This window comes from Festucalex cinctus, chromosome 5 (assembly GCF_051991245.1).
Source record: "Festucalex cinctus isolate MCC-2025b chromosome 5, RoL_Fcin_1.0, whole genome shotgun sequence".
In the NCBI taxonomy this organism is placed as follows: Eukaryota; Metazoa; Chordata; class Actinopteri; order Syngnathiformes; family Syngnathidae; genus Festucalex; species Festucalex cinctus.
The window spans coordinates 4,905,695-4,928,821 of NC_135415.1; the positions used below are offsets into that span (position 1 = coordinate 4,905,695).

Genomic DNA, 23,127 nt, shown 5'->3' on the forward strand with positions numbered 1-23,127 from the left:
AACATCATTGTGAAAAATGAAAAGTTTTTGATATACTATATGACGGCGGCGGCGCATCAAATTTAGAGTTTAAAAATTCTTACTTCACGAAGCATTGCCGTTTGTACGTTTAATCTAGAGCTACGAAAATTGGTACACATATGTAACAGGCTATGACCTACAAAAAACTCTTTTTGAACCATATGCTAAACCTAACAGGAAGTCCACCATTTTGATTTATTTTGGAACGTGTTGCCATTTTTTTGGCCATTTCATTGGGGTCTTATTTTAACGAACTCCTCCTACAGTGTTTATCCGATCATCTTCAAACTTGGTGTGATTCATCTTAAGATGTTGAAGATGAAAAGTTATTGAAAGCTTTGTATTTCGTCGCACGCTGTTGTCATGGCATGCACTGTTTTTAAAGGAAAAAAAAATATCCTTAAAGAAGCATTCCCATTTGTACGAAGCAGCTAGAGCTACGAAAATTTGTAGACATATGTAACAGCCCAAGATGTACAAAAAAGTCTCTTGGTGCCCTGTGCTAAACCCAACAGGAAGTCCCCCAGGGGCCGGGCATCACATTTTGAGCTAAAAAACTCCTCTTTAACAAAGCATACCCGGCTGTACGTTTCACATAGAGTTACCAAAATTTGTAGAGGTATATAACAGCCTTCGAGGTACAAAAAACTCTTTTTGAACCATATGCTAAACCTAACAGGACGTCCGTCATTTTGATTTACTTTGGAATGTGTTGCCATTTTTTTTGGCCATTTCATAGGGGTCATATTTTAACAAACTCCTCCTACAGAGTTTATCCGATCATCTTCAAACTTGGTGTGATTCATCTTAAGATGTTGAAAATGAAAAGTTATTGAAAGTTTTTTATTTCATCACACGCTGTTGTCGTGGCATGCACTTTTTGCAAAGGAAAAAAAATCCTTCTTAATGAAGCATTCCCAGTTGTACGAAGCAGCTAGAGCGACGAAAAATTGTAGACATATGTAATAGCCCAGGATTTACAAAAATGTCTCTTGGTGCCATGTGCTAAACGCAACAGGAAGTCCCCCAGGGGCCGGGCATCACATTTTGAGCTAAAAAACTCCTCTTTAACGAAGCATTCCCGGTTGTACGTTTCACCTAGCGCTATGATAATTTGCAGGCATACATAAGAGCCCACAATGTACAAAAAAGTCTCTTGGAACCATGTGCTAAACCAAACAGGAAGTCCGCCATTTTGATTTATGATGAGATTTGTTGCCATTTTTTGTGGCCTTTTTCAGGGGTCATATTTTAACGAACCCCTCCTACAAAATTTATCCGACTGTCTTCAAACTTGGTATGTTTCATCTTAAGATGTTTAAGATGCAAAGAAATCGAAAGTTTTTTATTTTGTCACACGCTGTTGCCATAGCAATGCATTGGAATTGCACACCATATTTTGCGTTTTGATTAAACAGACAAAGCATTCCCGGTTGTACGTTTCACCTAAAGCTATGATAATTTGCAGGCAAACATAAGAGCTCAGGATGTACAAAAAAGTCTCTTGGAGCCATATGCTAAACCAATCAGGAAGTCCACCATTTTGATTTACGTTGGGATTTGTAGCCATTTTTTGTGGCCTTTTTTAGGGGTCATATTTTAACGAACTCCTCCTACAAAATTTATCCGACTGTCTTTAAACTTGGTGTGCTTCATCTTAAGATGTTTAAGATGCAAAGTTATCGAAAGTTATTTATTTTGTCGCACGCCGTTGTCATGGCGATGCATTGTTTGCCAAGTAAAATGCTGCTTTTTTTTTTGGTCTAAACATGTGCAAAAACTCATGAAACTTTACACACACATCAGGCTTGTCATCAGCATGAATATTTTAGAGATTTCTTATTAAATTTGCAATAAATGCTGCATATAGCGCCACCTAGTGGTAACAATAAATGTCATACTTTACGTTTTTAGCTACTGCGCTGAGCTCGTTGAAGGGATCCAGTTGAAAATTGGTCAGAAAAGCCTTAAGATGTTGATCATGCCCCACACCGAATATTGTAACTTTTCGCCAAAGGGCGTGGCCGCTACGGTGCCGCAAAGTCTAAGGATTTTTCGTGACAATAAAAGCTGCATTAACTTGACCGAGATGATCCTATCTTCTCAAAATTTCACACATTTGATGAGAGTCCAGCCCTAAAGACATCTATGAAGTTATATTTCATCCTACTGATAGCGCCACCTAGTGGCAATTTTTTTTCTTACGAATTTTCTTCTACGTTTTTCTCCAAACACGTTAACTGGACCTACCTCATATTTGCTCAGATGAGGGATTCGGCCTTCATGATGTCACAACACGAAGTTTGTGAGTTTTCGCGAATCGCTGTGGGCGTGGCTAAGCACTGTTCGCCAAGAAAACAACGCCAGTTTTGAGGGTCTAAACATGCGCAGAAACTCATGAAACTTGGCACACACATCTGGCCTGGTGAAATGAACAATATTTTATTGTTGATTGTGCTATTTTTACAAAAATGACTCAATAGCGCCCCCTAGGAATTTTTAATGAAGCAGCCCCGGTTGTACGTTCAAGCAAGATCTACGAATATTTTTAGGTGTATGAGGGAGCCCAAGACCTACAAAAAAGTCTCTTGGACCCATATGCTAAAATGAACAGGAAGTGAGCTACGAATTTTTGAATGTCCCATTTTTTACGATTTTTGCACATTCACAGGGGGCAGACTTTTGCCCACTTCTCCTACACGTTTCATCTGACTGAGTTAAGACTTGACCTGGACCATGTCAAGACCTGAGCCAACGACAGGGGGAAAAATCTTGACCTTTCGAAATACTATATGATGAAGGCGGGGCATCAAAATTTGTGTTTCGCACTGAAAAAGGATATGCTTAATAACTCCCCGGTACATGCTCAAAAAAATCCCAAACTTGACATGTATGTTTATCGTCAAGGCCTGAAGCTATCTCTATGACAACATTCAGTTATATATGCAGCGTCACCTCGCCCTTGAGGCATAAAAAAAAAATACCCCACATACGGTATTTTGTACAAAAAATGTAAACTCATTCTAAGTGTGATAACTAAGTCATTTATGAATATTCTTTTAGTTTCCACCACTCAAAATGTTCACTGGCATCAAACTTATCCAAACATATATATATTTTTATTTATTTTTGATAGCCTCTGTGGACATTAAAAGCAATATCGTGAATGAAGGATATGCATAATAACTCCACGGTACATGCTCCAAAAAAAATCCCACACTTGACATGTATGCTTATAATCAAGGCCTGAAGGTATCTCTATGACAACATTCAGTTATAAATACAGCGCCACCTAGCCCTTGAGGCATAATATATATAAAAAAAAAAGAAACACATTCGGTATTTTGTACAAAAAATGTAAACTCATTCTAAGTGTGATAACTAAGTCATTTATGAATATTCTTTTAGTTTCCACCACTCAAATTGTTCACTGGCTTCACACCGATCCAAACGTATGTACGTTTCCATTTTGTTTTATTCATTTTTGATTGCCCCTTTGGACAATAAAAGTAACATTGTGCAATGAGTACAACGAGCGATGATGTATATATACACTTTTACAAAAAATACCAATCAGGGCAACTCATTGCCTAAAAATAAATAAGGACGCAGATTTTTGCAGGTCTTAACAATCACCAAAACCCATTGAGTTTGACACACACTGGCAAATAAAATATTCTACATGTAAACGTTTATTATGCCATTTTCAAAGAAATCTTGCTTCCAATATGCCAGTACACCAACGTGCCAGTACCCTAATGTGCCAGTACCCTAATGTGCAAGTACCCCAACGTGCAAGGACCCCAACGTGGCCCGGGCTGCGAGGGCCCTTTATAGCTGCTCGCAGCTCTAGTTATTAGGGCCCGAGCAGCGACCGCTGCGAGGTCCCTATTGTTCCTGAAGGAATTCTTATTATTATTAGGGCCCGAGCAGCGGCGGCGGCGGTGCCGCTGCGAGGCCCTATTGTTTTTGTAGGAATTCTTATTCTTATTATTATTATTATTATTATTCTTATTATTATTATTCTCCGCAAACGATCACATTTTTGAGACACTAAACGTGACCGAAAACTCACCAAACTTTACACGCACATCAGGCCTGGCGAAAAATTTGATATATAAGTCGCCATACATGATAACAGAAAAATGGCTCCTTAGCGCCCCCTACATAGGTTAAACGGATCCCTGTCCCGCTACGATTGTCCGACGGCTATGAAAATTGTGTGGCACCTGTAGCACATCCCAATGAACAAAAACCTCTTTGAAGTGTGTACCCTAAAATAGACAGAAAGTGAGGTATGAGTATTTAAATGTCCAATTTTTGCCAATTTTTGCACATTTACAGGGGTCATACTTTTGCCCGCTTCTCCTACACGGTTAACCCGATTGACTTCAAACTTGGGCTGTACCATCTCAACACCTGGGACAACATCATGGTAAAAAATCTAAAGTTTTTGACATACTATATGACGGTGGCGGGGCATCAAATTTACAGTTTCAAAATTCTTACTTAACAAAGCATTGCCGTGGTACGTTTAATTGAGAGCCACGAAAATTGGTACACATATGTAACAGACTATGATCTACAAAAAACTCTTTCTGAACCATATGCTAAACCTAACAGGAAGTCCGCCAGAGGCGAGGCATCAAATTTTGTGTTTCAAAATTCTTATTTAATGAAGCATTCCCGGCTGTACATTTCACCTAGAGTTACCAACATTTGAAGACATATGTAACAGCCCTCAAGGTACAAAAAACTCTTTTTGAACCATATGCTAAACCGAACAGGAAGTCCGCCATTTTGATTTACTTTGGAACGTGTTGCCATTTTTTGGGCCATTTCATAGGGGTCTTATTTTAACGAACTCCTCCTACAGAGTTTATCCGATCATCTCCAAACTTGGTGTGATTCATCTTAAAATGTTGAAGATGAAAAGTTATTGAAAGCTTTTTATTTCGTCGCACGCTGTTGCCGTGGCATGCACAGTTTGCAAAGGAAAAAATTCCCTCTTAATGAAGCATTCACAGTTGTACGAAGCAGCTAGAGCTACGAAAATTTGGAGACAAATTTAACAGCCCACAATGTACAAAAAAGTCTCTTGGTGCCATGTGCTAAACCCAACAGGAAGTCCCGTAAGGGCCGGTCATCACATTTTGAGGTAAAAAACTCCTCTTTAACGAAGCATTCCCGGTTGTACGTTTCACCTAGCGCTATGATAATTTAGAGGCATACATAAGAGCCCACGATGTACAAAATAGTCTCTTGGAACCATCTTCCAAAACAAACAGGAAGTCCGCCATTTTGATTTACGTTGGGATTTGTAGCCATTTTTTGTGGCCTTTTTTAGGGGTCATATTTTAACGAACTCCTCCTACAAAATTTATCCGACTGTCTTCAAACTTGGTGTGCTTCATCTTAAGGTGTTTAAGATACAAAGTTATCGAAAGTTATTTATTTTGTCCCACGCCGTTTTATGGCGATGCATTGTTTGCCAAGTAAAATGCTGCTTTTTTTTTTGGTCTAAACATGTGCAAAAACTCATGAAACTTTACACACACATCAGGCTTGTCATAAGCATGAATATTTTAGAGATTTCTTATTAAATTTGCAATAAATGCTTCAATAGCACCCTCTAGACATTTTTATGAAGTCTTTCCGATTATATGATTCAGCTAGATGTGTGAATATTGGCAGGCATGCCTAATATATTCAAAAAGTATTCTATATAGCCATGTGCCAATCCATTTTGATTTTATTTTGTTAATTGTGCATCATTTTTGGCCTTTCCATGAAACTTTACAAACACAAAGCATGGCAAAAACGTTTAAAATTTAGATGGTTTCCTATTTGACAGTACTCCAACATGCCAGTACCCCGACGTGCAAATACCCCAACGTGGCCCGGGTTGCGAGGGCCCTTTATAGCTGCTCGCAGCTCTAGTTCTTCTTCTTCTTTATTCTCCCTAAACGATCCCGATTTTGGGTACCTAAACATTCACGAAAACTCACCGAACTTTGCACACTCCTCAGGCCCGGCGAAAAATTTGATATTATGAAGTCGTCATAACAACGCGACTCTATAGCGCCCCCTAGCATAGAAAAATAAAAACCAAGCCCGGCACGTTTGAGCTAGAGCAACGAAAATTGGCAGGCACGTGTAGCACCCCAAGATGCACAAAAAAGTCTATTGGGACCATGTAGCTAAAATGTACAGGAAATGAGCTATGAATTTTTTAATGTCCAATTTTGGCCTATTTTGGCACATTCACTGTGGTCATGCTTTTTCCCCCTCTGCAAACATTTTTCATCCAATTAACTTCAAACTTGGCATTTATCATCTCAAGACGTGAGAGAACAACTGGGCAAAAAGTCTTGCCTTTTCGAAATACTATATGATGGGGGCGGGGCATCAAATATTGCCTTTAAAATTTCATTTGTCCAGAAAGAGCAAATGCTTAATAACTCCCATGTTCAAGCTCCAAAAAATCTCAAACTTCTCAGGCAACGTAATAGTCACGGCCTGAAAACATCTATATGATAAAATTCAGTTATACATATAGCGCCACCTAGTGGTAACAATAAATGTCATACTTTACATTTTTAGCTACTGCGCTGAGCTCGTTGAAGGGATCCAGTTGAAAATTGGTCAGAAAAGCCTTAAGATGTTGATCATGCCCCACACCGAATATTGTAACTTTTCGCCAAAGGGCGTGGCCGCTACGGTGCCGCAAAGTCTAAAGATTTTTTGTGACAATAAAAGCTGCATTAACTTGACCGAGATGATCCTATCTTCTCAAAATTTCACACATTTGATGAGAGTCCAGCCCTAAAGACATCTATGAACTTATATTTCATCTTACTGATAGCGCCACCTAGTGGCAATTTTTTTTTCTTACGAATTTTCTTCTACGTTTTTCTCCAAACACGTTAACTGGACCTACCTCAAATTTGCTCAGATGAGGGATTCGGCCTTCATGATGTCACAACACGAAGTTTGTGAGTTTTCGCGAATCGCTGTGGGCGTGGCTAAGCACTGTTCGCCAAGAAAACAACGCCAGTTTTGAGGGTCTAAACATGCGCAGAAACTCATGAAACTTGGCACACACATCTGGCCTGGTAAAATGAACAATATATTATTGTTGATTGTGCTATTTTTACAAAAATGACTCAATAGCGCCCCCTAGGAATTTTTAATGAAGCAGCCCCGGTTGTACGTTTAAGCAAGATCTACGAAAATTTTTAGGTGTATGAGGGAGCCCAAGACCTACAAAAAAGTCTCTTGGACCCATATGCTAAAATGAACAGGAAGTGAGCTACGAATTTTTGAATGTCCCATTTTTGACGATTTTTGCACATTCACAGGGGGCAGACTTTTGCCCACTTCTCCTACACGTTTCATCTGACTGAGTTAAGACTTGACCTGGACCATGTCAAGACCTGAGCCAACGACAGGGGGAAAAATCTTGACTTTTCGAAATACTATATGATGAAGGCGGGGCATCAAAATTTGTGTTTCGCACTGAAAAAGGATATGCTTAATAACTCCCCGGTACATGCTCCAAAAAATCCCAAACTTGACATGTATGTTTATCGTCAAGGCCTGAAGCTGCGAGGGCTGCGAGGGCCCTTTATAGCTGCTCGCAGCTCTAGTTAAACTTAGTATTCGTGTAGCACAACATGTAAGTATTGTTTATGTAAATGTGACTAGACTCGAGGAATTTTGATGGATGATGTTTCTTCGAATACAGAAGAGTGACATCATGGACTAAGAATATGCAGATTATTACTACTTTGCAAATTTAAATAACAGCCCAGGTATGTTGCCATTATATTATGGCATGTTTAAGAACAAGAAAGCCTAATTTGCACACAAAAAAAGGAAGTAATTTATAGGACAAATTATTTCAAATATATTTCACAATCTAAAAGTACTTGGTATCGGCATCAGCACCAGCATATACTTGGTATCGATTGATACCAACATCTGAAGTATCGCACAGCTCTAGTATGGGCTCCGACCTATCCAGTTATACATACAAATCAGCGGAGCGTAGTACTGTATGTTTGATCAAGTGGAGTTGCCGTACCACATCTTGTGCAAATCGGGTAGGTACTAGGAAGGGCGAACACGTAACCAATACAACCACTTGGTTGCAAGTTAACGACGCTGACAACCGGGAAGAAGCTACGAGTCCTACATTAAATCCGATTTGCAGTCGTTTTGACACCGATCTCAATCTCGATGGACCCCAAAATGGCTCTACAATGAGTGCCATACGAACTATCCTGAACATGACCGCTCTGACGGGACTCGGCTATGGGTTGTGGGCGCTCATTCCTCCCGGAGAAGAGAAACGGAGAGAAATAATCAAGGTGACCACACAATCTACCGAGAAACGTCAGTGGTTATCTTTTACACTTTAACCTGCTGATGAGTAGACGACGAACTAAAATGTTTCATGTCAAGTTGTTGCCGGCTAGCTGTCATGTATTCTTGAGTCAAGCAAACGTTTACAAATTATTTCAATCCAGTCAGCATCTGTAGATGTGACTTTTGTTGGCATGTTTATTTTTTCGCATACATTTACTCATGGGGTATCATCGTAGTTCTAAACTGCATTGCCACCTGCTGTTTTGGAATAATACTGCAGTATTAGAATACCGTAGTTGTGATTTTTTAAATCTTTTACAAATGTACGAATTGAATTTCTTTTTACACTTATTTGCAACTTCGAAATTATCACCGTAAGTGTAATTAAAAAAAAAGTTTTAAATGCACAAAATAAATAGTTTCATATACATATATATATTTGGCCTGCCTCCTCACTTGTATAGGTCGCTTGCACATGTCGTCACTTCCGCCTCGGATTTCTCGTAGTCGCCATGCTGGGTGGCCTCCATTTACGTAGCGATTCGGTCTAACACGTATCTATCACGTTTGTTTTCTGCGTTTAAAATGGTACATTGTTGCTGTATCGTTGGCTGTACGAACAAAGCCAAGGGGGAAAATGGTCGGTCTTTTTTCCGAATTCCGAAAATAATTAGGAACCAGGGCCTGGAGACAGAGGAGTGCGGACTCCGGAGGGAAGTCGTTACTTTGGGCTCGTGTGTGCAGCGATCACTTTGTGAGCGGTAAGCTTGTTTACCTTTATTTAATGCATGAGGATTAATAACGTTTCGACCGCCCATATATGGGCAAGTTGCTTATGTTTTGGATTCATGAGCAAGCAAGTTCGGTAGTACAAGCTGGCTAGCGGACGTTAGCCGAAAGCTAACATCGAACATTTTCACCCAAGTAGTGCCAGTGCAAAGTGTTTACTGCTGAAATTGGATTGATTAGTCTTGGGCTTTTAATGCCGATAACATGTTTTTTGGTGGCAAAATGTAAACTTGGAAAAAAAAAGAGACAGAAGGGGCTGATGCAAGAAAACAGACCCCCGGGGGTGATGCAAGAAAACAGACCCCCGGTAGCCTACACATCATACTAAAGAACTTATTCACGGCCACCCTACTGCGGTAAAATAACCAGTCTTTCCATATTTTATTTGTTTATATATTTGTTTATTTTAACAGGTCGCCCTGCGCCCGTTTTTCTGTCCAATCATCCCGACTGGGCTCCAACATTAAAGTTGGGTCCCAAGTTACAACATCTATGTCTCAGCCCAGTCGGTGCCAAGATATGAACGTGCACAGGAGAGACAAGCAAAGAAAAGACGACTCGAAGTGGCAGAGATTGTTGCAGTTATGCAGCCAGATGGCTCCAGTAACCTGTACCCTCAAGTACTGCTGACATCATTGACTCTGGTATGCCACTCAGAATTCATTACATGATATATTGTATGCATGAGTGAATGTATGTGTTTGTTTGTGTGTGTACATGCACCTTATATTTTAGAGACATTTGGAAGTGTTTATAGAAATAAGTATTTGCCTGTAGCAATGTTCATACATTAAAAAATGCAACAAAATGTGTACATTTCTTTTACACTGACAAAAAAACTATACTACTTTACTATATTAAACCTATTACTGGTACCGTATTTTTTTGTGATTTTTTATTTATTTTTTTCTTTAGGGATCTCATGCCACACCGACTTGATTGCCAATGACATGATGGAAACGAAGGCGAGCATCAAAGCATTGGAGGAGGACAACATGCGACTGTTTGTTTGGCGCTAATAAAGGCAGCGTTTATACAAATTCTATTGTTGGGTTTGTTTACAAAGCTATACATAATAGAAATGACAGGATTTGACTCAATGTGCAATATGGTCCCTCTTAAAGTAATGGCATAAATCTCTATTATTTCTAAAAGCACAAAAAATGAAGTGAATAATGATTAGATGTAGTAATTTCAGGGTTAAAAATTGAACTGTTAATTAATGTAGTTTATTTTAGCACAGGTGCCTACCATCCTGAGATGACGGTATGATGTAATGTTGATGGGGTACGCAATGACTTTCATTATGCTATGTACAGAGGAAAAAGTTGCTCTCTTTTAAATTTGTTTAATGTAAGACAAGTACCAGTACTGTGTTTCAGTTTTCCCAATAATCCTTGTTTCACACTTGTCACAAAACCACTGTCCTTTTGGCAGTCTAGATTGGCACACTTCAAGTGATATCATTTGATTTTACAATCTGCTGCAGCACAAAAAACTACTTTATTCCGCATCTTTGAAGTACATGAGCAAGTGGTAGGTGACAGCGGCTGAGCAGGAACACTGGAAGTCCACTGCTGATCTAGTAAATGCTCTCCCGAGCAGTTCAGGTAAGGAGGGGACTTTGGGAGAAAAAACTCTGGCTTTTCCAACTGGCCAAAACGAGCGATCTGGGTGGACTCGCTCAATCACACTTTGTCCACACCACAAAGTCGCAGAAGTCCCGTCCAGTTAAACTCATCTGTGCCTGAATCTGAAAATATTACAAACATTGTAATGAAAATATGAAACATAGAATTAAATAAGAAACTACAAAAAGTAAAGCCATACATACCTGGTAATACTATTGGTGTTGTCGTGACAAGTGATGGGAATTGTTGCCATCCGGCACCAGACAGAAATTGGGTGTTGTGACAGCCTCCTTAACCGTGAGATCATAAGAAAAGCTGTCAGTATGCTCAGTAGTTACCATGAACACGTTTTATTGTACTGGAAACTGAAACTAAAAATACGTCCTCTGAGAGTGGTTAACCTTAACCATTTAGAATAAGTTGATTAAGTAACATGTAACTAGTGAAAGGGTAGCATTAAATTTAATTAAGCCACGGGGAGGCTGTGCATAGTTACTTTTTATTCTTATACGCTCTGCCATATTTGCCTGTTATAAAATTGTTAGAAAAACCACATCAGGTAAACCTAGCTGTGCATGTAAACACAATGATAACAGGAAGCCTGAGAACAAATCAACATTTTTGTGTGCAGAATTACCAACACCATGTGGTTTACTTACGTGCAACAGCAACCGTTTCTTCTGATGCGATGTTAAAGTTTACACTCTGTATCCACCCGCTTACAAAATAATTGTAAGCCTCCAGGGATTTGTTGGCGTGTTATGGAGCATGTTGTCAACACGAGGTAGGGAAAGATGTCCAGAGATGTCACATTTGGCCAGCAAGCTTTCTCCGTCAAAAAAAAAATCACCCTTGGTCAGGACGTAATTAGGATCAATCCCGCCACACAGAGACACCTTCTGCCTGTATCGTTGTTTTTGATCTTCCGGTAAATCGTGAAAATACTGCGAAAATGACATCAGGTTGATAAGCTCTACCGTGTAACTCGCGAGTGTACCTTGTGAACCGGCGGACACCCAATATGGCGCCCGAAGGAAAAACTCCCATGATGCATTACGATGTGCAAGCGACCTATTGAAACTAGAGTCTTCAGTTTTTTTTATATGTGGATTATTTAAATTTTGATGTGGGTGGGACTAGAGCTGTCAAAATAAATCGACAAGTAATCAATTATGAAATTAATTGACAGCTACTTTAAGAATTGAGTAATCAATAATCAGTAATTTTTTTAATTAAAAATTGTGCTAACAAATTGTGCAAAATAATCCTCTGATTTCAGAATATCAACAGTAATTTCTGTAGTCCTTCATGAAAGTAGACTGATTATCTTCTGTATTTAATCACAATAAGACATTTTCAAACATCAGTTTTTACTTTGGAAACCAATGACCGAACCATTGTACAATATCAAATCCCCCAGCCACCGCCTTTTTTTTTTTTAATTATTATTTATTTATTTATATTATTATTTTAATCACTGTACAAACATAAAGTGCAAAGTAACCACCTATCACTAGTAAATAAATAAATGGCAATCAGGTAAAAAAAAATAAAAAATTATAATACACTTTTAGTGCAAAATTAGAATGAATCAGATTAATCGATAGATTAGATAGTGACAGCACTAGGTGGGACGTAAAGTGACCTCCTATTCTGGAATGACCGTCTTTTTTTTTTTTTCTTCTTCTCCCAATCTCTGAATTCATTTTTATGCCTATCGCAGAATCTGCCTGAGTCAAACCCGATTAGAATGGAGGAGACAAGAAAACGAAATGCTCTCGTAATGCAGAAACTCAAGGAGGCTGCGGAAACCAGTGAAAATATTGCAAGAGGATTGGGAGGATCTGCAAAATAGACTCGACCCACACTATATGTGATGTGATATATGATACGATATGTGTGACCTGCAGTGATGTTGCTGAAATCTCCAGCCACATGACAAGTAAAAATTGATTGATTGATTGCATTGATTGATTGATTGATTGATTGATTGATTGATTGAGTGACTGTTCAACCACTGTTATGTTGTATTTGACCAGTACATTAAAACTATTTAAAACGTGTGTTATCAGTTAATATACAACGTCTTCCAAATTATGTGTAGATGATTTAAGTTAAATGAATGTTTCGTTTTTTTCTGAGGCAATTTATCGTCGATATGTTTCTCGTCGATATGTTTCTCGTCTCTGGCCGCCTATGAATTACACTCGCGGTGAAATATGTCGCTGATGTAGTTTCTTATTAGTCCAGTAGAGGGCCTCATTGTTGAACAACATCTCTGTCATTTGATTTGATTGATCTCAAACAAGCACAGCAATAAAAGCATAACAAAGGGGAAAAAGCACAATATGATAAGATGCACGTTTGAGAAGGGGCAGAAAAGAAGCAAAACTTATCATGTTAGCGTCCCTGTCCCCCCTTTTACATTATTTAAAATCAGAATCCATAAAGAATACAAAAGTATTTCAATACATCTTAGGATATGAAAGAAGTTTAAGGACAAACCTTGTGAAGGAAAATGGTAAAAGAATCAACACTAATCCTTAACAAAGCTTCTGGAGCTTCATTCTCTTTTGGCATCGTATAACTAAAAATAAATTAACTGATTTATTTTTTTATTTTTAATCAAGTAATTGACAGGTGGGCGGCACGGTAGTCGAGTGGTTAGCACGTCCGCTTCCCAGTTCTGAGGTCTCCGGTTCGAGTCCAGGCTCGGACCTTCCTGGGTGGAGTTTGCATGTTCTCCCCGTGCCCGCGTGGGTCTTCTCCGGTACCGGGTACTCCGGTCTCCTCCCACATTCCAAAGACATGCATGGCAGGTTAATTGGTGCATGGCAGGTTAATTGGGCGCTCCGAATTGTCCCTAGGTGTGCGTGTGAGTGTGGATGGTTGTTCGTCTCTGTGTGCCCTGCGATTGGTTGGCAACCAGTCCAGGGTGTCCCCTGCCTACTGCCCAGAGCCAGCTGAGATAGGCGCCAGCACCCCCCGCGACCCTTGTGAGGAATAAGCGGTCAAGAAAATGGATGGATGGATAATTGACAGGTGATTCTAGGTGACATATGAAAAGCTGGTTTGGACCATTCTCGTATGGGAGAGATGCTTTTTTTTATTACACCGAAATAGAATAGCCTACTCAATATAAAATTCATTTCATGAACTTATATTTTTTTCTGAAATATTTACATATACTATACTTTTTAAACATATTTTAAAAGCTCACGTACCCCCTGGAGTACCTTAACGTACACCCATATGAGAACCACTAATGTATGGCATAGGTTGCCAGTAAGTGATGCTGGCCTACAGTATTTCCCAAACGAACTCAGGTCGGCTCAAGTCATATGTGACCGAAACAGAGCACTGCAGATCCCAGCTGCCCAGTGAGTTTGATGGGAGAGAATGACAAGATAAGATGATACGATGCACAGGGGACAAGAAAAAAATTGAATCATCAAGTTAATAGTGTTTGTATGGATGAATTTTTGTCACTGAGAGACAAAAACCCATGAATACACTGTGTGGCCGTATTTAGATAAAAACATTCAAACATCTGTTTCATAAACTTGCGCACACATTCGCGACTTTCGGGCGTCTTCGCACAAATTTGGACGTGACACATTAGTGTGTTAGTTGACAAAACTGATAACATTTATTGAGCAGCATATGTGACAAGCTCCTGTAATATACTCAAGCTCCATCAGGGGCGGTAATGAACCAATAAGCGGATTTATCAAGGACTCGAGGAAGAAGAATCGTTTGAAGAAGAAGATTTTGAAGGAGAAGAAGAATTTTTGAAGCGGAACAACTTCACTGGAGACGAAACCGTAAATAACGAATAATCTACAAAGTCATGTAAGCGTTCCCTATTTGCAATCGTAAAATTAGTGATTTATGTTTTCATTTTTTTAAAGATTGTTTATTTTATGTCTGAAAGTAGATGTGATTTACGGTTCATATCTTCTTTTTATCCAACAATGCGAGGTAGTTGGATGCAAACAATCGGGGCTAGGCCTACACATGCTTTATTGCGGTGTATATATGATGAACTATTGACCTGCAAGCTAAAGTATTATTCACCAAGTATTTCTAAGTCTCCTCTGTGCTCCTTTTAAGATAAGTGGACTCATTTAAAAACTGCATTCATGCACACACTCGAACGAAATAATAACGTAAGTGTTATCTTTTAACACACTAAAACTTGCATACATTGTACGTGTCTATTAAAAAAATGTTAATTAAGTAGCACTGCATTCAATAGCTAGCTACACTACCACAACACTTGTACCCAGTCTGGTCCAATTCATTAGCTTACTGGAGCAAACGCTTGTCACGTTCAGACAATACGACCACTTCGTCCGTCACCTTTGAGGGTGAATATGAAAACTGCATGTGCTATAATGATTATGGCAAAATTAAATGGAACAATTGCATAAAATATTGCCTTCAAAATTTCTCTTATGTCTTGGTACTGAGGAAAGGGCAACATTTTTTTTTTGTTTGGATGTAAAGCATACAGACCGGTGCATTCGTAATATTTTTAAGAGTACTGGTTGTAATAATGTATGGACGATTCAATTTCTGTAAAAGGGAAAAAGTACATACTTTGAAATGTACTCAAGTGCACTACTTTATAGTAGGTCTGGGCAATAAATCGAATTAATTCTATACATAGTCATTTTAAAAAATCGAATCGTTGAAAATTTGCTAAATCGTGAAATCAAGTTTGTTTACAATAGCTACCAACTACTTAATTGTGGCATTTAAGCACAAACTATGAATGTTAAGTTTATGTTTAAACTGATCTAGAATCAGTATATGTTACTGGTGTCTGAACATTTTGCACAGGAATTATTTTTGAATAAATTAAACCTTTAAATGAACATTTGTTGGATGTATTAGGTTAAAATCTTTTAAAATCGTAATCGTCCTGAATGACTGCAAAAATCGAGATTTTCTTTTTTGGCCATATCGCCCAGCCCTACTTTATAGTTTTGTTTTGTTTTTTAGTATTGACATTTATTCAAGTCATCAAAATGAGTCTCGTATCTATCAAAGGTTATTGTGAAAAACATTTTTTAGTTCCTAAAACGTGCGGCGGCATGCCACATATTCTCATGGAGATGAAAATAAATCTTAGGAAGGGACATTCAGTGATCCCTAGCGCCATCTAGTGATGAACTAATAATTAATTCCTTTAAAAAAAAAATATAAAAACTGATTATTGCGAAAAAAATTTTAACTCAAATTTAGAAAATACTAACCAGTAAACTTGTACATTGTAAGATTTGTATGAAAATATATTTATCTGAAACTTCAAGTTTATAACTGAGCCATAATTTAACAAACGGACTTCTCGACAAAATTGGTAATTTCAGTGCTATAGAATCTGTTTTAACTAGCTTTGTTTTTGTCTACTTAAAGTTGCGATTGTACTTAATGCACATTAAATGCTGTCTTAGTCCTGTTTCTATGCATATTGCATTGGTTTGACTCAAGATGGATGCTTGCTGTAGGCCCAAACATCTGTCTTAAAGTTGAATATTCATCCCTTTTTCTACAGAATGCCTAAACCAAAGGAAGTGCTCTCCACCACATCTGGGAGTGACTCTGATAGTGAGGTTGAAATTAAGGTTTGTTTTCTTACAGACACTCTTGCCATTTGGAATATTTTGGTGGCCATTTCTTGCTCTTCTAAACATTAACCCCTGTACAGTATACTCCTGTAAAGATGATTTCCCAATGTTTTTTTTTTTTTCTTAATTAGGGAACAGTAAAGCATAACCATTTGAAAACATAATATTTTTATTTTAGGCAAAGAGAAAGAAGTCAAGTCCACCAGAGAAACCGGCAAAGAAGGCAAAGACAGGAGAGAGTGTTAAACCTGGCGGGTCTTCCAAAGGCAGCAGTGACACTGGTGACAACATGTTCCAAGTGAGTGCGTTAAGCAGCTTCAAACTAGGGTTGGGCAGTATCACGGGTGAGACGGTATCGGTGACATGGAAAAAATCTATCACAATATAGGTTATACCACAATATATTTTCAGTTATTCGATAAAAAAAATTATACAACACACTATGACTGTTAAACTTTTCTCATTTTCTTTTGAAGTGACACTAAACCGATTTGTTTCAAATAAGAAATGGATCCAGTAGTGCTGCTATATAAAATTATCAAATGTTAACAGTACAGGAGAGGCTAACCTGGCAATTAGCCAGATGGATATGCACTTCATGTCGGGGTGGGCGATATGGTAAGAATCTCATATCACGATTCTTTAAAAATAAATTCACGATGTCGATTTTATCACTTTTTTTTTTTTTTTTTTTTTACATATTTTTAGACTAATCTTCACATTTTTTTAACATATTTGTAAATTTTGAAACATATTTACAATGTATATAAAACCCTAAAAGAAAAAAAAACAGACATCTTAAGCCAACTAAGCTTTCTAAACAGGTTTCAATTGAAATAGTGCAATTATAGCAGCTGTGGTCGATTATTCTCCCAGACTACAGAAGGCAGCAAAGACTGCCAACCGTGTATGAACAGCGCTAGTTAACACCACAATAGAAGTTGAACATGTTTTTTCCTCAATAAACTGTCGAAAAAAACAGTTTTGGATGAGTTAGCAAAGTACTTAAAACAGAATTGGAAAGTAGAAAACAAGACCATACAAGTTCGTGTGAGTGAGTAAGGTGAGGGAGGGGGGGAAAAAAAAAAGACCACACGGATGCATCAAGCATAAACTAAGCTTGAGCCCGCCTAAAGTTGAACTGTATAGGTATAGGATGTGCCACAGACGGTCTTGCCAATCTGTCAGCTTTATGAGATCGTCAACGCATTAACGTTCTTAACAATCCAATATCGTTATATCGCCCACCCCTAACTTCACTCAATATCCATCTGGTAATTTGGTCTGGAAAAGGTGGGACATTTTGGACAATAATTCGAGCTGATTGGACGTTGTGGCATTCTACACGTTTGTTTTAACCAATCACGGCCATGGGAGAAAAGCACGAACATCTTACCAGCTAGAAATGTACGAAGCGCCTCTCGCTGTTCAACATTCAACAAAGAAACGGTGAGTAATTCTGCGAGAACAGAATTCATCACAGCGTCCATTCATCATGTTAGGTTTGTTTGTTAGCTCCGGCGTCGGCGCTGGCTTCCTGGTTTCGTCACAGTTGCATATCCCGCCCCCAAACACAATGTCACTCTGTGATTGGTCCGAACCACGGCGGTTATCAGCGGGAGCGGTACAAGATGTATTCTCCAAGGTTTGTGAACTCACAAATACCGCGAGAATTCATCTTGCGAGAGCGAGGTTAAGAAGAGGCACAGTTAACTGACATATTTTTCACAAATGTACTGTATTTATGAGTCTAAATAAGTGGGATAAAAAATGTTTCAGACAGAATAATTAAAAAGCAAACCTGTGGAGCTCTACTGTAATGTCATTTTGAAAACATTTCTTGTGCAGATTTTTAAAAGTCAAAATCAAAACTGAAAATAATCATTGAAAAGGACCTTGGGAAAAAAATAATAATAATCGCACATGATATCGGAATCGCCATTTTTTGGGGAAAAAAATTGCAATTGGATTATTTTCCATATTCGTTCAGCCATAGTTCCGGGCGGCGTCCCGGCAACGTCCAGGAGCCGCAAATATGTTTTTTAAAATTAAAATAGTTTCGACACGTGTATTTTTGCATTGACCCCTTTTTTTTTTTCTGGTCGGCCAAACTGACTTGGTGGACTTTTATTCCCAATGGCATGGTGAGCAACCCCCGCCTTTGTTCACTTGTTTTATTCCACTCTGCAGCAGTGATGGGACTCTTGTCCAGCAGAGGGCGCAATGTATTTGTCATCATTTAACTTGATACCTTCAAATGAGGATGGGCGCTCAGCCTAATGGCGTGCCGCCCCGCAGAGACTGCCGCCCTGGGCAGCTGCCCATGTCGCCCACATCAAGAAGCGCCACTGCTCAAACTACGTAGTTCAACAAAATCATTCGATGTTGCCTATCTCTATTTTTTATTTATTTTTTCTTACAGATTGGAAGGATGAGATATGTCTCCGTCCGGGACTTCAAGGGTAAAGTTCTGATCGACATCAGAGAGTACTGGACGAATCCAGATGGTGATATGAAGCCTGGGAAGAAAGGTAAACCCATGAAAGTATACATGGTATTAACAGAGGATTGGCACTAGGTCATGAAACCCTTTGACAATGTGGCTAAACAGTATAAAAAAAATCTCCTAGACACATTTGAGTGCAGCCACGATGTCACACTTTTTTTTGCTGTGTCGTTACGTGCGCCACTCATGCATGCACACATTGTAGCCCAAATAACAAACACATCGCGCTTCTGGGAAAGATGTATGCTTTCAGATTCTAGGCATTGCTTGATTGCTAACTGCACATTGTAGTGGTAGAAATGGGTTCTTAATCGGTAAAAAGTGGCAATCGCGCTGAATTGCTGTAGATGAAATGAGGGCACTTGGATACTGTTCCTTGTTTGCACCAGCTCATCACCTTTGTAGCCCATCCAAAAAACAGGACAACTGAGAGGGTGAAAAAGTTTCATGCTATATCTGAGCAATTCAGTACTATATTGATCTCAGTATTTGCACATGTTTTTTTCTTTCCAAAATATGTATTGTATTTATAAAAATCACATACATGACTTTTTCAGGTTCTTTAATGAATAAAACATCTGATCTAGTTTTTAATTGTTTGACTGCCAAAAACGTTTAATGACGTATGCTAAAATCCTAATGAATGCCGCCATAAACGTTGACGTCATCTGTTTTGTTTTTTTTAAATCAATGGGAAGTGCAACGTCTTGTGCAGCGCTGCCTGGTCAATGGAGTTGTGAAATAAAAAATACCCACTAACAATGGCCTGCAGATGGCAGCATTGTCTCTCTTTTCAATGGGCTCAAGTGTATGAAATTCCAATGAAACATGACAAATCTGATGAAATAGAAAGTTTTCAAGGATGACGTGAATGATCGAAGCCTTTGTCACATTAAATCTAATTCACAGCGCGTCACTAAACCAAAAATATTCGTGTCAAAGTCACTGTTGTACAGAACATGTATCTTTTCTAAAGGTGTCAGTCGATTAAAATTTTTAATCGTAATTAATCGCATGACTTCAATAATTAACTGACGATTAATCGCATGTTTTATACTTTAATTTATCTAAATTTTCAATAAAATGTAATTTTTTTTTCTCCTAATTTAAATATGGTTTATTTTTTAGCAATTGATACAGTAATTTCATAACAAATCCGAGACCATGGTGCTCAGTCGGAAAAGGGTGGCGTGTCCTCTCCGGGTCGGGGATGAGATCCTGCCCCAAGTGGAGGAGTTCAAGTATCTTGGTGTCTTGTTCACGAGCGAGGGCAGGATGGAGCGAGAGATCGACAGGCGGATCGGTGCAGCGTCTGCAGTGATGCGGACTTTGTATCGGTCCGTCGTGGTGAAGAAGGAGCTGAGTCGAAAGGCGAAGCTCTCAATTTACCGGTCGATCTATGTTCCTACCCTCACCTATGGTCACGAGCTGTGGGTCGTGACCTGAAAGAACAAGATCCCGGATACAAGCAGCAGAAATGAGTTTCCTCCACGGGGTGTCCGGGCTCTCCCTTAGAGATAGGGTGAGAAGCTCGGTCATCCGGGAGGGGCTCAGAGTCGAGCTGCTGCTTCCCCGCGTTGAGAGGAGCCAGCTGAGGTGGCTCGGGCATCTGGTTCGGATGCCTCCTGGACGCCTCCCTGGAGAGGCGTTCCGGGCATGTCCCACCGGCGGGAAGCCCCGGGGGCGACCCAGGACACGCTGGAGAGACTGTCTCTCGGCTGGCCTGGGAACGCCTTGGGATCCCGTCGGAGGAGCTGGTTGAAGTGGCTGGGGAGAGGGAAGTCTGGGCTTCCCTGCTAAAGCTGCTGCCCCCGCGACCCGACCTCGGATAAGCGGTAGAAGATGGATGGATGGACATCCAAAAGAAGGGCTGAGTGGTGGAAGCCGATGGCTAGCTACACTCGAATGTGGCTAGGAGATTTTTAGACTGTTTAGCCCCATTGGCTAAAAAGTTTCATGACCCAGCGCCAACCCTGGAAAAAGGGGTATGTGAAAAGCTATGCGTCCGAAAATTGGACATGAAACCTGACTTTTAGGACTGCTATCTAAATTCTGGCAATACTTGATAACACCATATGGCATTTTTGTTGCAAAATTGGACCGGCAGTAATCGAGACTAAATGAACAGCCTCATATTCCAGCAGGCGCTGCGTCACAGTGATTAGGTTAACTGGCCAAGATGGCGCTTTGCTAAGTTTTTAGGGGCCAAATGCATCATTTGGTTCCATCTATTTCCAACCTACCCTGTCCCCAAGTAACCCCCTAAAAGCTTTTTTGTTTTAAACTGATATGTATCTTTAAATGTATGCAGTTGTCTACATTACATATAATATAGAAAACATAATTGTGGAGAGACACTTTTAATGTTGTTTTCCAAATCCTACAGGCATCGCCTTGAATCCAGAACAGTGGAACCAACTGAAGGACCAGATTTCAGAAATCGATGACGCCATTAAAAGTATATAAAGCAATCCTTGGAACCTTTGGAAATATTGGCTAACTAATTTTATAAAAAGCCTGGTATTCTTTTGTAACTGACTTTGATGGAATATTTCATTTGTCACGGTTTAGTGTTAGTGCTGTTGCATATTTTGTTTTGTTTTTTTTCCCCATGTATTGACCTGTGTACTTTTTGAGCTACATAGTACTGATAGAGGTAAATGGTGATTGGTCATCATAATGTGGCGCATTACAGTTCATAGTAAAACTAAGACAGTTGATTGGCATTAAAGTTTTGCAAATGTGTAAATTTGTGTTTGTAATTTGACTGTCACATTAAGCAAAACTTTTTAACTTCTTTTAATTAGCAGTGGTGATATTAATACTGTGCATGTCTGACGATTGAGCCCATTGGGTAAGGCAATTAATAAATTGAATTATTGAAAACATGTACACAGCAACAACCATCCATCCATCCATTTTCTTGACCGCTTATTCCTCACAAGGGTCACGGGAGGTGCTGGAGCCTATCTCAGCTGGCTTTGGGCAGTAGGCGGGGGAGACCCTGGACTGGTTGCCAGCCAATCGCAGACAGCAAAAACCCCACTGTTGAATTCTTTGTCACAGAGCTCATTTTAACACTTTTTCAGAGTTTATATAGCTCTAGACTTTCCCACACTTTTAAATTAGTGAACATATTTCACACAGGGAGAGCACATATTTTTAACTCACTAAGCAGCAGTTACTTAACAGTGCAAGAGTCGACATGTAATGCAACTCTTCTCAGAAACTCATAAATGTTGACTCCTAAAAGAGGTCGGGTAATCGATGCAGTGTACCGTATGTATCTTGTAACCAAAGGCGGCAACCGTAACCACAAAGCTATCCAGCCGCATAACATGATGACGATTATAATTTCAAGGGATACTTGACTCATTGAGACATTTTCAACAGAAGATATTTTGTTTGTAATTAATGTGACAACTTCAATATTTTTCATGAACAATTAAACCTTTAAAAACTAATTTTGTCACTTACTGTCGACGGAAGACGACATCACCAGTGCTGAGGAAACAAGTAATGACCAATCGTGGCTCAGTTTGCTGACCAAACCCAGAAAACAGGTGAGCTGTGATTGGCCATTACCTGTTTCCTCAGCACAGGTGATGCCGACAGCCAGTGAAAGGGGGAAAAACGTTTTTAAAGGTACTTATTGTCCATGAAAAATAATGAAGTCAAATAAAATTTAATTCTGGACAAAAATCTGAACTTTTTGCTGCTGCAAATTGCTCGTTGAGTCAAGTCTCCGTTTAATGTAACATCGGCCCGTCACCGCCGAGGGGCACATTTTCAGCGAGTGCTTTACAATGTGAAGCCTGGAAAAACTACACGGACTGAGAGTCTTCTCAATGACGGCCGGGCCCATGTAACGACGGTTTTCAATGTTTACCCAACACGTCTTTTGAGAGAGAGCATTTGAAGCATGTTAATGTTGACCACAGTCTCCTCTAGTGAAATGAAAACTCCTTTTGTCTGTCAGTTTTTCCCAATGATGAGGATGAGTAAAATGGCGCTGACTTGTCTCAAACTGTAGATGTGCAGGTGCAAGGCGGAATTAATCTAACAATCTGTGGAGTTGATCTAACTCTAGTTGATCAGCTCTTTGAAATTAACTAGTCTGGACAGTGGACACCATTTAACTCTGAAAACAATAGAATTACACTATGGGAATTAAAAT

General features: G+C 39.3%; 2 protein-coding genes and 2 long non-coding RNA genes across 4 annotated transcripts; 3 read left to right on the top strand and 1 right to left on the bottom strand.

Annotated features, from left to right (window-relative positions):
- The first annotated feature begins 8,043 nt into the window (after window positions 1–8,043).
- uqcc3 (ubiquinol-cytochrome c reductase complex assembly factor 3) lies at window positions 8,044–16,442 on the top strand. The gene is made up of 3 exons (XM_077520710.1): window positions 8,044–8,393; window positions 12,535–14,663; window positions 16,372–16,442. The coding sequence occupies exons 1-2, from the start codon at window positions 8,286–8,288 to the stop codon at window positions 12,664–12,666; spliced, it is 240 nt and encodes a 79-aa protein (XP_077376836.1). The 5' UTR covers window positions 8,044–8,285; the 3' UTR covers window positions 12,667–14,663; window positions 16,372–16,442.
- Window positions 8,431–12,507, top strand: LOC144018508 (uncharacterized). Its single transcript, XR_013283447.1, has 3 exons — window positions 8,431–9,152; window positions 9,594–9,824; window positions 10,096–12,507. It is a non-coding gene; the product is annotated as an uncharacterized LOC144018508 (long non-coding RNA).
- LOC144018509 (uncharacterized) lies at window positions 9,044–11,880 on the bottom strand. Its single transcript, XR_013283448.1, has 3 exons — window positions 11,471–11,880; window positions 11,015–11,101; window positions 9,044–10,933 (listed from the first exon to the last, which is right to left on the bottom strand). It is a non-coding gene; the product is annotated as an uncharacterized LOC144018509 (long non-coding RNA).
- LOC144018507 (activated RNA polymerase II transcriptional coactivator p15-like) lies at window positions 14,576–21,842 on the top strand. The gene is made up of 5 exons (XM_077520712.1): window positions 14,576–14,663; window positions 16,372–16,441; window positions 16,623–16,742; window positions 18,867–18,975; window positions 21,337–21,842. The coding sequence occupies exons 2-5, from the start codon at window positions 16,373–16,375 to the stop codon at window positions 21,414–21,416; spliced, it is 378 nt and encodes a 125-aa protein (XP_077376838.1). The 5' UTR covers window positions 14,576–14,663; window position 16,372; the 3' UTR covers window positions 21,417–21,842.
- Window positions 21,843–23,127: the final 1,285 nt, after the last annotated feature.

Coding starts and splice junctions, on each gene's coding strand:
- uqcc3 (XM_077520710.1), top strand. CDS start 8,286: ATGAGTGCCATACGAACTATCCTGAACATGACCGCTCTGACGGGACTC. Junction 8,394..12,534: donor AACGGAGAGAAATAATCAAG/GTGACCACACAA, acceptor TGCCTATCGCAG/AATCTGCCTGAGTCAAACCC.
- LOC144018507 (XM_077520712.1), top strand. CDS start 16,373: ATGCCTAAACCAAAGGAAGTGCTCTCCACCACATCTGGGAGTGACTCT. Junction 16,442..16,622: donor ATAGTGAGGTTGAAATTAAG/GTTTGTTTTCTT, acceptor TTTTTATTTTAG/GCAAAGAGAAAGAAGTCAAG. Junction 18,976..21,336: donor TATGAAGCCTGGGAAGAAAG/GTAAACCCATGA, acceptor CAAATCCTACAG/GCATCGCCTTGAATCCAGAA.